Source organism: Pygocentrus nattereri, chromosome 9 (genome assembly GCF_015220715.1).
Source record: "Pygocentrus nattereri isolate fPygNat1 chromosome 9, fPygNat1.pri, whole genome shotgun sequence".
NCBI lineage: Eukaryota > Metazoa > Chordata > Actinopteri > Characiformes > Serrasalmidae > Pygocentrus > Pygocentrus nattereri.
Genome location: NC_051219.1, coordinates 37,948,415 through 37,963,299, shown reverse-complemented (window position 1 = coordinate 37,963,299; position 14,885 = coordinate 37,948,415). Strand labels below are relative to the sequence as shown.

The 14,885-nt window shown below is 41.3% G+C and overlaps 2 protein-coding genes across 2 annotated transcripts; one reads left to right on the top strand and one right to left on the bottom strand.

Moving 5' to 3' along the window:
* Positions 1 to 3,057: 3,057 nt before the first annotated feature.
* Positions 3,058 to 6,035, top strand: LOC119263957 (siaz-interacting nuclear protein). The gene is made up of 5 exons (XM_037540822.1): positions 3,058 to 3,146; positions 3,238 to 3,342; positions 3,429 to 3,525; positions 4,199 to 4,334; positions 5,822 to 6,035. Exons 1-5 carry the CDS (start codon positions 3,104 to 3,106, stop codon positions 5,930 to 5,932), a joined length of 492 nt encoding a protein of 163 aa, XP_037396719.1. The 5' UTR covers positions 3,058 to 3,103; the 3' UTR covers positions 5,933 to 6,035.
* Positions 6,036 to 9,582: 3,547 nt separating this feature from the next.
* LOC108410440 (olfactory receptor 2AG1) lies at positions 9,583 to 10,734 on the bottom strand. Its single transcript, XM_017681517.1, has one exon. The coding sequence runs from the start codon at positions 10,732 to 10,734 to the stop codon at positions 9,583 to 9,585; it is 1,152 nt and encodes a 383-aa protein (XP_017537006.1).
* Between the last annotated feature and the right edge of the window lie 4,151 nt (positions 10,735 to 14,885).

Below are 14,885 nucleotides of genomic sequence, written 5' to 3'. Positions count from 1 at the left end.
TGTCTCTGGCATTCATTTTGTGCTAAACTCTGCTAATGATAGCTTGGTTGTATTTATTAGCCTATAGATCAGTGGTTAAGCTAGCGGTCAGGCATTCCCAGAGGTTGTATGATCGGGTTACTTACTGCACAGAAAAAAAAGAGACTTTTAATGGGGGAAAAGGGCTTCCAGCATCTCCTCCCCAACGTGCCCAAAATTCAGAAAATGAGAGTAAAGAAAGTAAAGAAGTTGTTTTCAAATAAAATTTCTAGAGAAATCTTACTCAGACAGGTTTTTACAGCAGTATGTATGTGTAGAGCCACAACAATACCAAACTTTATCCTCCACCCTCCACACTTACTAATTAGTCAATCTTCCCAGCTGTAATGTCTTTAGGGTTCTCAAATGCTAGAGGGAGAACCCGAGGGAGTCCAAAATGAATGGGTTAAGATGGAACATTTGAGCAAAATCATATAAAGGAAAGCTCTGGGAAAGTTATTAAAACCTATTGTAACATTTTATTTTTAGCCATTTACCTCAATTTACACCCTTTTATTGAGAACCCGCTCATGGGCGCCCTCTAGCATTTTGCAGTCATGTTTTTGATATAAGGGGAGAAACAGGAAAAGACCACGCACCTCATAAATCCATCCACTATGTTGCCTTCAAGTCGTGTCAGAAATATCTTATTTAGCAGATGCATGCGCATGAACGGCACCAAAATGTGGTATTTGGTAGTGGGAAACTTGTATTTTTCAATGAGCCCTGAATTTTGTTGGGGCCTTGTCAACAAAAAAAACAATGAGCCACTAAACCGACTGTATTTCAGTTATTAATCAGCCGCAATCTTAACACTGCAGACTAAAACCATATACACATGGAAATACAGATATAAAGTATATACTGTACACAGACTCTCTTTAATAACAGAAAAATAACAGCAGACCAAAAACATTATATCCACTTATTTCCAACCAAGACCACTCAAACACAAATCAAGTCATACTTATACAATATGAGGTATATATGAGGTTGTAACAGAGAATTTGTAGAGAGAAGAATTACCACTCTGCAATAGACCACTGTAGTCGTGTCATCATTTTGTAGTTGGTGCCGTGTTCTTATGCCCATATTAGGAACTCCGGGTCAGAATGAATAGGGTTTTTGAAAAGTCTCCTCTATTGCACCCTGGGTTAAATACAAATGTTCAGAACCCGATACATTTTGTCCTGTGAACATGTGAAATATGAATATTACTCCATGTGAGCTAAAGCTACTGACCACTGAATTCATGTCATTTGACAGGCAGCCTCCTTAAGCAGGTTATTACCCCCTGCTCAGCTGATTTAGGCTCTAAGAATATCCTAATTATTATTTTACTGCTGGTAACATTTTTCGGAGGACATTGTCTCAGGACATTCGCCAGCTTTTTGTTCAACTTTTCCCATTCCACCTTAAGTGGTGCAGTAGTCACTGCCACACCATTTAAGGTGGAACGGGAAAATTCGAAAAAGCAGCCGGTGGAAAAGAAGCTGACTTCAGCTTCATGGAGGGTTGAAAGGCATGATATGGGGAAGTTTCACTATTAATGCTTAACAGCTGAGTAACATTAACTTATTTTTGCCATTTCATCGAACTAACAGGTCAGAATTTTGTCTTGCTTGCTAATGTTTGAGATGGTTAGTCACAGCCGCTGCACCACTTAAGGTGGAACGAGAACATTCAAACAAGAAGCAGCGAAAAAAGCAGCTAAATTCAGCCTCGTAGTTTTAACACGGGTAGTAATTTTGATAAGGAGTTTTAGGCTATCAAAATATCCCCCCCAGAGGTTTTATTTACGAGTATACCCATAAATATGCGCTACAGTACAACATTTCGATAAGATAGAATAACTCGCCTGAGCACCAGCTCAGCCCACCTTAGTTTTGTGTAGCATAGTGACATCAAATTGATGTGCGGCAGCGTCAGCTCACATGTAGCGATATGAGTATTATAACTCTTTACAACCTCGTAATTCAGAGGATCCAATGGTGTGCAGGAGAAAAATGTACACAGGACAAACCGTATCGGGTTCTGAACATTTCTATTTAACAGACGGTGCGATAGAGGTGACTTTTTGAAAACCCTATTCATTCTGGCCATAGATAAATGGAGCTTAACTTAAGTGATACTTTATTAATCCTACAAACAGGGAAATTCCACCTCCACATTTAACCCATCCGTGAAGTGAAACACCACATACACACTAGGGAATAGACACACACACTAGGGGGCAGTGAGCACACTTGCCCAGAGCGATGGGCAGCCCTATCCACGGCACCCGGGGAGCAATTGGGGGTTAGGTGTCTTGCTCAAGGACACCTCAGTCATGGACTGTCGGCCCTGGGGATTGAACCAGCACAGGGCCTTCCGGTCACAGGGCCAGTTCCCTAAACTCCAGCCCACGACTGCCCCCAAAGTAGGGGTACCCAAAGGAGTTCCTAATATGGGCATAACTAGGACTACAGAATGACGCAGGACTGCAGCGCTCTATGTCTTCCGGGTTTCTCAGACGCTAGAGGGCGCTCCCGAGCGAGTCCAAAATTAATGGGTGGATATGAAGTGTTAGAGCAAAATCATAATTTATAAATGTTTAAAATTTTAATGGAAAAGAATGTAATTTCCTGAACACAGAAACGCATAATTCCTTTTAACACCGCTGTTATGTTTTTAAGAGCTTTTAACCTATGAGCTATGAGTTTAAAACGGTCCGTTACGTACGTCCATGACGTCAGTGAGCGCGAACAGCCAATGAGCTGCTCCCCTCGCCAATCAATCATCGCGCTCTCGCAGTAAAGCCCGCCTCCTGCTGCCCAAAACCAGTTTGCTGTAGAAAAAAGGAAATTTATAGATAAGATTGCTTTGTTTGCTTAGTGAAATACATCCTTCCACTTTGTAAAATTAAAGAAACGTTCTGGGAAAATGAACAGAAACTATTTTAACATTTCATTTTTCCCTGCCTAATTGGCTCGCTTACACCGCTGCGCCGCTGTGTGGCGCTGTTGAACATTTCCACATATAAATCCCGATGAGGTTCAGGATCAAACCGCGCGGCTGCTGATCGCGGGGATTGATATTGAAGCATATGGCTGAAAACGCCAGTGACCCTCCCCAGGGCGGCTGCTCAGGTTGGGCCCTTAAGGTGTTCAGTGTCTGTTTTAGCCTTAATTCATTTGAGTGCGTTACCTGTGGAAATCGCCGTGTTTTTCTTTCACGCAGAAGAAAAATCCGAAACAAATGAGCTGCACAAGCAGAACTTTCAGTGGGTGCCCAGCTCGGGTCACCGTAATGTAGCAGCAGTCCGTCCCTTGCCGAGGAATGGAAGTAAGTTAGCTCAGTTTACTGTATGATACAAGTCATTCGCTTTTTGTGGGTGGTCAGTGTCTCAGTGGTGGTTTGTGTGGTTGTAGGTGGGTCACACGGTGCTCCTTCTTCACCAGCCGACCGAACCATCCACCTCGCCCGCTCAACTCCCCATACAGCGGCCGTTTCACCACCGCAGCTCGGGTTAGCGTCTCTGAAGGCTACGGTCTCTGATAGTAGCACTAAATCAGGTTGCACGCGTATAAAACTCAGCTTTTTCATGCAAGAGCTGTATTTTCACATGTAACAATGATATTTTTAAATAGTAAACTCCCTCGGATGTGTCTCTAGAATTAACAGGTCAACTTCATTATTGTTTTACTTGATCTAATGCAGTTACATGTTTTTTCAGCTCACTTTATATTAGTAAGTGATGGATTCTTGCTAATGTACAGTGTTACAATCCAATTGTTCATTTTTATTCAATCAAATCTAATCACTTGCTCAAACTGAATGTCTATTGTGAAGAAATGGGAGGGCTAAAGCTGCTCTAAAGTGCTGTGGTGCGTATTTGTAATTTATCCAGATGTAGGCCAAATCCACAAGAAGCCAACTTGGCATTTATATTAAGAATAAAGTCAAATTAAGGGGTTGGAACTCTCAGGGTTTTCTGATATGGACGCTTGATTTGTGCCTCAGCATGTGTCCGATCACAGATTGTACTTTCGGACCGTGGGTTTTAGTTCTCAATAGAGCGGCTGAGGGTTCTGGCCTGAGTGCTGCGCACACAGTGGCCGAAGAGCAGGCAATTGGTATTAAAGTCGTGTTCTCTTTGAACTGAAAATGGCATGTTTCTTTTTACTTTTATGGCTTGAAGGTGGAGGCACCTGGACAGATCGAGCTTGACTCGGCTACAGCCCTTCTCCTTTGATCAACGTGACACCAGGCAAAGAGTTGCCCGAGAAAAAAGGCTGGAGGAGCTGAGGCACATGGAGGAAAGTCAGCGGGCTTTGGTTGGTTTAGTCACAGGCTTCATTTCTTATTTTGTGTAAATTTCTCATAGTATTTATGCTCTTGCACCTTAGATGTGTCTAAAAATCAGGGATGCAACCAAGGTAGGCTGTTTTTCTTGGCTAGAGGCCCAATGAAGGGTTAATTTTTTTTGTAGTCTTTGTGAGAATTCTAAGGGCTCAGCTTCCTTCAAATGCTTAAATTAAGTCTTTTAAAAAAAAAAAAGAAAAAGCTGTGAATGGATGATGCATGTAGCAGGATGTGTAAGAAAATGTCAATTCTACATCTAATAAATTAGGTCAATGTTTCTCATGGAGCTTGATAAACTACTTGTTATTCATATATACAGTGCTCAAAAAATAAAGGGAACACTCCAAATAACACATCCTAGATCTGAATGAAATATTCTCATTGAATACTTTGTTCTGCTGACAACAAAATCACACAAAAATCATCAATGGAAATCTAATTTATTAACCAGTGGAGGCCTGGATTTGGAGTCACACACAAAATTAAAGTGGAAAAACACACGACAGGCTGATCCAACTTTGATGTAATGTCCTTAAAACAAGTCAAAATGAGGCTCAGTATTGTGTGTGGCCTCCACGTGCCTGTATGACCTCCCTACAACATCTGGGCATGATCCTGATGAGGTGGCGGATGGTCTCCTGAGGGATCTCCTCCCAGACCTGGACTAAAGCACCCGCCAACTCCTGGACAGTTTGTGGTGCATGAGGCGTTGGTGGATGGAGTGAGACATGATGTCCCATATGTGCTCAATCGGATTCAGGTCTGGGGAACGGCCGGGCCAGTCCATAGCTTCAATGCCTTCATCTTGCAGGAACTGCTGACACACTCCAGCCACATGAGGTCTAGCATTGTCCTGCATTAGGAGGAACCCAGGGCCAACCGCACCAGCATATGGTCTCACAAGAGGTCTGAGGATCTCATCTCGGTACCTAATGGCAATCAGGCTACCTCTGGCGCACATGGAGGGCAACCCCCATCTGTGGACGTCAGGCCCTCATACCATCCTCATGGAGTCGGTTTCTAACTGTTTGTACAGACACATGCACATTTGTGGCCTGCTGGAGGTCATTTTGCAGGGCTCTGGCAGTGCTCCTCCTGTTCCTCCTTGCACAAAGGCGGAGGTAGCAGTCCTGCTGCTGGGTTGTTGCCCTCCTATGGCCTCCTCCATGTCTCCTGGTGTACTGGCCTGTCTCCTGGTAGCGCATGTGAAATTGATTGATTGTCAATCAGTGTTGCTTCCCAAGTGTACGGTTTGATTTCACAGAAGTTTGATGTGTGTGTGTGTGTGTGTGTGTGTGTGTGTGTGTGTGTGTGTGTGTGTGTGTGTATTTTTTTTAATGGTATAAATATATGTATTATATGGCATGAGTAAGTGAGGTTGAACTTCTTATAAGACATGACTGTCAGCTGCTGACTTGTATTACTGGAAATTATTTTATGTAATAAGTCTGTTTTCTAGGCTACAAGGTTCAGAGCAAACCCAGTAAGGAGCTACAAACCACTGGTGCTGAGGCAGAGCACACGACCACTCACCGTCCCCCGAGCTCCTTTCTCCCGTCAAGATGTATGAATGTGTGAATTTTTTTTGTTAATGTGCTGTAATTATTTGTAAATTTGATCATTTTTTTTAGATATTTTGTATAATAAAACTACAAGAGAAGGCTTAGTTCAAACGGTGTCTTGTTTAAGTCAAAGCTAGAATTGGCTCTGGAAGGTAGAATTGCTTAAATATTTTTAATAACCTTTGATCTGTCTTCAGATGTATGTTCTACCGTCATAGGACCATGCGGTCTTGTCTACTTCAGGGCTGTCCAGTCTTATCTGCAAAGGACTAGTGTGGCTGCAGGTTTTCACTCCAAGCAAGCTGATTCTGCTAGTTTAATCAGTTGGTCTTGCTCTTCAGACATTATCAGGTGGCTTCCTGCTTTCACGCTGGCTCCCTGTGGATAAGGCTGGACTCCCCAGGTCTACTTAATTTATGATTTACCACTCTTTACAGAAGTAAGGTGGCTAACATGGACATGGACAACCATACCTTCAGTTGACTTAAGTCTTTTCTTGTGCGAGTTTATTTTGTATCTTTCAATAGGCTGAGACGTTTGTCATGTGACAGCCAATTTATAAGCTGAATTCACTCAGTTTAGAAAGCATAAATACTGCCTAGCTAGCTAGCTAGTTCCACCTTAAATAGTCCAGCAGTATTGACTCATGAAGCGCCAGAATGCAATTGCTGCACCATTTAAGGTGGAATGGAACCTTAATGGAACCTTGCAACTCAGTTCTAAGGGATTAGGGTAACACTCAAAAACAAGGGGTAGGGGTAAAAGGAAGAAATGGGATTGTGCCATGGAGTGGTTTATTTTTTCAAAAAGAAACTGATGGAACAAGTGGAACAAGAAATCCATCATTATGTCTAATACACCTGGATCAAAACTCAATGAACCCAAATACAAATGCCATGCGTACAGTGTGAGGCAGCTGCGTACTATGTGGTACTGTAAGTATGCACATGCACTGAGCTTCTATATAATTACATACATTAAAGCTGCACGCTGCTCATTCAACAGGACTTTTAATGGGATTTTCTTTATTTAGAATGTTTCTATAGGTACATGAAAACGAAATACTTGACACCCTATCAACGACAAACTCCATCCATCATTGTGTCTCATTAAAACCAAGCAAATGCCTGTTTTCTATGATTCAATGTGCCAGTAAGTAATTAACACAGCCCCACTCCCACCACCAGCGATGAAGAAGGTTTAGCATGTTTATTTAGTAATACTGTGCAGGTGGAGAGTGAATGAAGCCAAATTTCCGTTCATAATAGAATAAGTGCAATTTGCTTTTATACCTCAGGACTATGAAGTGCAACCAGATGTCTGCCAGTACTTATATACAGTACTGTGTAAAAGTCAGAGACCCTTTTTGTTATCAATTTCTAACCAAGTACAAATCATTTTTCACTGAATACATTTAACAGAAAATTTCACATAAGCCCCAACCGATGTTCTGAGCACACCAGCAGCAAATTTTCTTCCTTTTTTTGTCCAGTTCTTTTTCTCAGTAGCAGCTTCTTTACAGCTACACGTCCTTTCAGACCTGTTGAGTTGTCCTCTCACAGTGGAAGGATTGACGGAAGCATCTTTGCATTATTTTTCAGGTCTGAAACAAGTCTAGCTTGAGTTTCCCAAGAGATGAAAGTTTTAAGTGCTATTCATCTGATGGGGACAGTTTTGGTGGTCAGTCAGGTCATGCACAGCTGTTAGAAGTTCTGTTTTCTCTCAACCTTCATTTCTGGAAACTCCTGTTTTTTTTCACTTATTTTCCTTGGACTTTCCTCTTCTGTATGCAAGTGGATTATCTCGTCTCCTCGGAAACAACTCACGAATAATGGCTAATGTGTGCTTAATGGCCATTTTGAATCAAATAATGGTGCCATTGACATTTGCTCTGCACTGTAGAGCAGTATTTATTTCGCAGTGTGTGTCTTTCTCATGCTTTTCATCGCACACTAGGAGAGCGCGAGAGGAGCAGAAGAACAGATGCACATAGATCTATAATTACATACTTGCTGTTAGGTGGGACCGCGACCCTGACGGAGAAGCGGCTTAGAAATTGGATGGATGGATGGATGTTAGGTGGGTGGGTTTAGAAGAGACTCAGAAAATTACATCTTGACACAAAGTGTACAGGCTGAATGAAGTCAAAGCTACAGCTGAAGATCAACCAAGAATAGAACATTTTTTTAAAGCTTCAGAAACACTCAGATTAAATTAGCTCAACGCTTCAAAAAAAAAAACAATAAATGGTTTCAAACATTGCAAACTATTACAATAAATACAGCGTATCACTGTTCACTGTTCAAGTTTATCGCTCTATGTCCATGTAGAGATTTTTATGTTGCTGAAAGGCCAGCAGCAAGCACACTCAGACCGACATCAACTTGCTCAGTACAGACGTTTTGTTTTAAAAAGGCATTTTTTGTGCATAATCTGCAATCAACACCCACAGAACAATTGCTAGCAGTCAAGGTACTGATGCTCTTCACCGGTTTTTGGTGCAGTTAAGTATTAAAAGCTGAATATTCCTTTTAAATGCTTATTCTAGGGAGCAGTCAGACAAGCAGTAGTTAACACCAGCAATCAGAACAGCATAGAAACGATGTACTATCATGACCCAAAGAACAGCCAGTAAATCGCTTCTTACTGAAAATAAGAAGCAGAGAGGCGGCTACTGATAACATATTAAAACCTACTGTCCCTAAATGAGGAGCAGGTGCTGGTGTTTAGAAAAGCAGCTGCTTGAGTAGTGCATTAGTTAGTTTCCTTCCATTCTAATGCATATTTTAATTCACATTTAAAGCTTTACAGTACTATACCGGATATTTATATGCCATCTTTTGTTCTTTATTCTGTTTTTTGGATACTCAGTGGCCTTTAAATGGGAATCACACCCATCTTGTTGCAATGTAAACAGTCATTCAGACTAGTTTAATGTGAAATGGCATTGTAGAGAATCTTACCAACTCTGATTTCTACAGTGCTGGTGATGGAAACTATGAGCTGCAAAGTCTACAATGCAATATAGGCATTTTATACTGTCCAAACTGACCAGTGAACCTACATCATTTTTTATGTAAATAATGCAAAAACAGTGGTGAATCTTAATTCTAAACAATGATGCATTTCACATCAAACTGCCTTTAGTGACTTTGTTTCTCAACAATCCAATTATACAGAAATGCTAAGACATTGATGGAGCTCCCCTTTAAAATCTTTCACATTCTGAAGTTCAAGCGAAATGACATTACGACGTTCTCAGAGTGACTTTTAAAGATTCCACAGATGGTATGAAGAATGTCTTTTCCTGAATATTGTCCTCAATGTTCAGAGAATGTCCCTATGCTTTTATAGTAACTGTTGGGAGGTAGCTTTTTTTTATTCCTACCTGGACAGGTTACAGTTGTTTTCCCCTTCATTTAGCTGAAATCCTGCTTTAGGGCATATAATTGTATGAAACGTTATGTTTCCATGCATAATAAATTCCACTTACTAAACAATATGCTGCATAACTGTAGCAAAAGTTGATAAATGTCCCGATTGTCGTAACTGAAACACATTATTTCAACAAATACAGCTGACTTGTAACATGAAGTTTAGTACATTCAGTTATTCAGCGGACCAAAATAAAACATCTGCTCATGTTAGGAGGATGTTGTTAGCTGGGGATGTCCACCTCATGGTGCTCCTTCCTCCACCAGATCAGCCTGGGTAGAGCTTGCCGCACCTCCTGGTTGCGGAGTCCATAGATCAGCGGGTTGATGCACGGAGGCACCTGCAGAAGAACCAGCAGTATGATGTGCAGAACCCCTGCTGTGGTCCATCCTGGAGAGTCCATCAGTATAGAGGCCGTGGTTGCGATGCCTTCCAGCTCCCACAGGGCATCCGAGACGATCTTCAGGAGCACGGGGAGCAGCTGGAGCAGGAGCATGGAACAGTAGAAGAGCACGGTGTTGCGTGCCCTGCGGTTGACCTGCTGGAAGGGTTGCACCACGTTCTGCGCCTCCTGGTATATGCGAAAGTAGGAGAACAAGTAGGAGAAGATGCAGAGCATGGTCACTGTGAACCCCGACACCTTGCGGAAGATTGCCACGGAGCGCGGAAAGCCCAGGTGGATCTCCAGCGTGTCCGGCTCGCACAGGAGCCCAGTGGTGGACGTCCCCACCAAGGCAGCCTTGTGCCCCAGACTCATTAAGATCATGTTCACCGTGGCAGCAGCCCCCGAGAGCAGCCAGGTGAGCCCGACGATGAGACAGAGCCGTTTGGAGGTGAGGATGTGGAGGTAATAAATGGCCTGGCAGACATACAGGTAGCGCTCCAGTGCCATGCAGGTGATGGTCAGGATGGTGCAGAAGATGCACATGGTGTCGAGAAAATACTGGGTGAGGCACCAGGGGCCATACGGTAGGGTGCGCCTCATCAACAGGCAGGCAATGATGGTGGGACTCTCGCTCAGAACGAGCAGGAGGTCGCTCAGGATGAGGTTCTTGAGCAAGGTGAAGCGAGGCTCCCAGGACAGGTCCTCAGAGCGGCCGAGACCCAGCAGGGCGCAGCCGTTAACCAGCAGGGAGAAGATGGTCAGCATCACAATGATGCACACCAACACCTGCGCTGCTGTCTCTGAAGGGAGGATGGAGGTGAAGAGGCAGTGTCCCAGGTCCAGCCCGGAAAAATCTGTGGCGTTCTTGCTCTCCAGCAGGTTGGCACACGGGCTGTGGTTCAGAGCCCTGTCTCGATCCATCACAGCATTGCTCCGTCGATAGCACGCGCACGGAGAGATGCAGAGCGAGCCAGTGAGATCTCCGTTCATTCTTTCCTGCGGCTGCGCTCGCGCTCTGCAGCGCGTGAGCTTTAAACCGGAATTCATTATTTATTTTGCGCGAGTGACAGAACGAGCTGCTGTAACGTCTGTATCGGGTTGTCTCAGGTGGGCTTATAGGACCCTTCACTCCATATAATGAACCGTTTTCAGCGCAAATACCAAAAGAGAGCTTTAGTATGAGGTTCTTATGAGAGTTCTTTACTGAAGGCAGTGGTTCTATCAAGTTCTACATAGAACCCTTTCCTGCTTAAATGCTTCTCTGCGTTCTCTATATAGCACCTAAAAGGTTCTGCTGTTGTTGCTATGTCAAGCAGAATCTCTTTTGGTGCTGGTCTCTAAAAACAGATGTTTTTATGTCACATTTTGACTTATTTTTGACACAAATGTGTTTAAAATATTTCACAGAATGCGTCAAATCAGAAAACGGTGACACAAAAAGTATTAAAATGCCACACAAGTACGGGTGCTGTGTTTAAACACCTCGCCTTTTAGACTGTGTCCAATTCACTCTCTATCAACCGAAAAAGAACCATTTCACCATGCAGAGAACCATTTAAGCATGAAATCGTTCTGTATGGAACTCATGGTTTTAATACAGAGCCCTTCAAGAACCACCTTTTTAAGTGTGTAGTAGCCTAAACATGATTTCAGATGTTAAAACTGGCCCGGAATGAATCGAATGGCAAATGACTATGAAACAGAGCAAAGAGACCGCCAGGATGTTCGCTGTCGTTTTCAGAACAAAGCAGCGTTTTCGAAGACAAATTTCCAGTTTTCCAAACGTTTTACTTAATATTCGTCTTTTTCAGTCCACACACTTTCAGATGAATTCATGGGGCAAGGAGGATTTAGGGTTAGTGGCTCATCACAAAGTAACTGATTTGATTGGTGTGGTGAGTATTTTTAACAGAGGTGTAAAATTCAGGTCCAGAAAGTAAAAATCCTTCCCAGGATTTTGTTCCAACAGGCTGGCTTCTCTGGTTAGATCACACCACCAGCAGTGCTGTCCAGGCAACTGGAACAAAATCCCGGAAAGGATTTTTACTTTCTGGACCTGAATTTCACACTTCTGGTATTTTAATATACTCTTTGCTGAAATATTCCTGGATCTAAACCGAACTGCAGATTGGCATGATTTAAAATGTCAGTAGAAATGTATTAAGAGAGGGAGAGAAAGAGAGCAGAATTTTTGGGTGTGTCATGCTTCATCCTATTTACTGAAAAAGTGCCTAAGTTTTACTTGCCGCATGCACATTTCAGTGATGGTATCAGCATTTTTGAAATTTTTTTTTTGGACCTTCACAGACTGTGAAAAGAAGACATTAGTAGAATGATGGTTCATAAACTATTGTTAACATTCATAATTCATATTTTCATATAAGTGGCTAGCTGTTTGACCAATTGTGTTGGTAGGAGCCAGATATCTGGAGAGTTTATTGCCTATAAAAACTCCCTCACAGAAAGGTATTGCATGAAACGATTAGATATAAGCTGCCTGGTGTCTGACACATTCTTCTATAATATTGTTTTGGCTTAAAATGTATTCTAATCAATTTATTTCAGTCCATTCATGCAGAATGTACTAAGGCAAAATAGCCCCCAAGAAAATGATATTTTTCAGATTTAGGACTATTTCACCAATAGCATCATTACATATGAAAACACGTGTAGGTTCACTGGTGGGTTTAATAAAACGTAGTAAATAAAAAGGCTGTAATTGTGTTGTAGCCATTGTGACACCAGGTTCCTATCACCACCACTGTAATGAAATCAAAGATGATGTTTACATCTCAGAGACTGAATTATTCAGAGATTTTAAAGAAATTGTGTAATTCCCCTTTAGGTCTGCACTAGCAAATCTGTACTTACACATATAGGTTGACATCCTGTACATCTTCTATCCATATCCTGTACAATCTGGAAGATTTCTGTATCAGTATTCTATCACCTTAATGCGTGCATCTCATTTATGATCTACCTCAAACTAACTGCACATATGGAATGTGTACGACGGCACATTTCATAGTTTTATTTCATAATGTATTACTTTACAACTGTAAATTGGAATAGTGCAATACTAGTGTATATTGTGTATATGTGTATATTCATATATATATATATATATATATATATATATATATATATATATATATATATATTTTTTTTTTTTTTTTTTTTTTTTTTTTTTTTTTTTCACTCTTTCCGCTTGTGTAAATGTGATATGACAATAAACGTGATTTGATTTGATTTGATTATTCTTGCACTTCCCTCTACAACTTTTTTAATGAGCTGTGATGCATCCAAAAATGTAGGTTGGGGTTTGCAGCCCCCTTCCTCTTGGCTCTGAAACACTAAAGCAACCTTCTTCACATGTCACAGGCCTACACAGCCAATAGAGGGCGCTCTACTGAAGACACCGGTCCAAAATTGCACACTTGAAGTAAGCTGTCCACTTACGCTTGACTGATCTTCCCTGTTTTAAAGGTCTGTTTTTTTTCCAATATATGACAAAATCAAAGATCTTTTTTTTTGCCTCCAACAACTTTTTATGCAGAGAATCAAAGGTCTTTATAAATATATAATGCCTTTTTCCCTTAAAAAATAAAGAGGCCCAATATCTTAGCATCTGAAGTCCAACATCATATTATGAAGTCAGTCAGTGGAACGATGGATCAGATAGAATACATTCGGCTTTATTCAGTTTATTTCACAACGTTCAAAGAAGTACAGCTTTTACAAACACACACATGAAACGTCTTACTAAAACCATTGAGTTAACCTGTAATCAAAATGAACCACTTTACTTTGACAGTTCATATTCTTTGTCATGTTAAGGACATCATATTCATCATCATCATATTACAAGAGTATTTCCCTGCCACTGTCGCCACTGGCTTGCTGATGGGGCCTTGGATCTGGACCCTGCTTAGTGATAACATCTGTTGTAAAAAAAAAAAAGCTATGTAAATAACCTTGACCTGACTTAAAATTCTTTTTTTCTCATTATCTTCCATGAAAATCTAACTTGCCCACCTCTAAATCATCCTCAGTTCTAATTATGTGTAATGAGACTAATATGACACTCATGCAATCATTTTCTCTGTTTCCCTCTGTTTTAATGACAGTGCGGTAGCATCGACGTTTGTGGAAAAGTGTGTACAACTGTCTCACAACTGCTCCCCAAATTATCTCCCAACCCCCCTTGTGACCCCACAGATTCTAGGGAACTATAAACGGTTCTTTTATGGCATTTATCCAAAGAACCTAAACGTGTTTACTGATTTCATTCTTCATTTAACTGATAAATTCATTGCTTTCAATCTTTACTAAGTCTGGCCCCATAAACTGAAGTGTCAGATTAATAAAGTGCCTCTAACCCTCAGGAGCTCTTGCTAAACTGAGCATTGACGGGAACGTCTATGCAACATCGTTTAAAGGGCCCATGACATTGATAACTGAAGTTCCCTCATGATTTGAAATAAAATTGTTAACATCTGTCCACATCTTCATTTCCATCTCTCTGCCTATTCCGTTTATAGCAGTCGTCCATTGACGCTGAAGTTCTGAGCAGTGTTTCACCTCTGAGTGCTTTTTAAATGACATGCAATACAGGACATGCCATCAGAACAGAGCTCATTGACCTTATATCAGTATTAAAGGCACAGTAGCAGAAACAGCTGGTTCTAATTCATATGGTGAACATATAGGCAAATTACGTGTTTTCAGTTGCCTGCAACATCATTTCCTGTCACCTTGACAAATACACAAAACAATTTTAAAACGAAGTTGTATGCAACACATTCGGCTACTCCACTAGATAGCCAGGTTCATCATTTTTATACAACATTTTGTTGTCACTGTATAAAGTCACCTGTGAGGTCTTTTTTCCAGCTGTCATTGCTTTCTTATTGCAGTTTTTTCTATATCTATATGCCTGCCTTTTATGCATCTATCTGGGGTTCTTTACTATGTATTTGAGTTTTTCTGCCTTTGAAAAGTAATGTTTTGTAAGTAGCCATTACAACTGCATTTGATCATCTTCTGTAATCATTTTTATCCTTTGGATCCCAAGAAATCCGAGCTTTGTATAAAATTAGAGGCATGAAGAAAGGATAAATTAAATGTAACTATGTGAATCC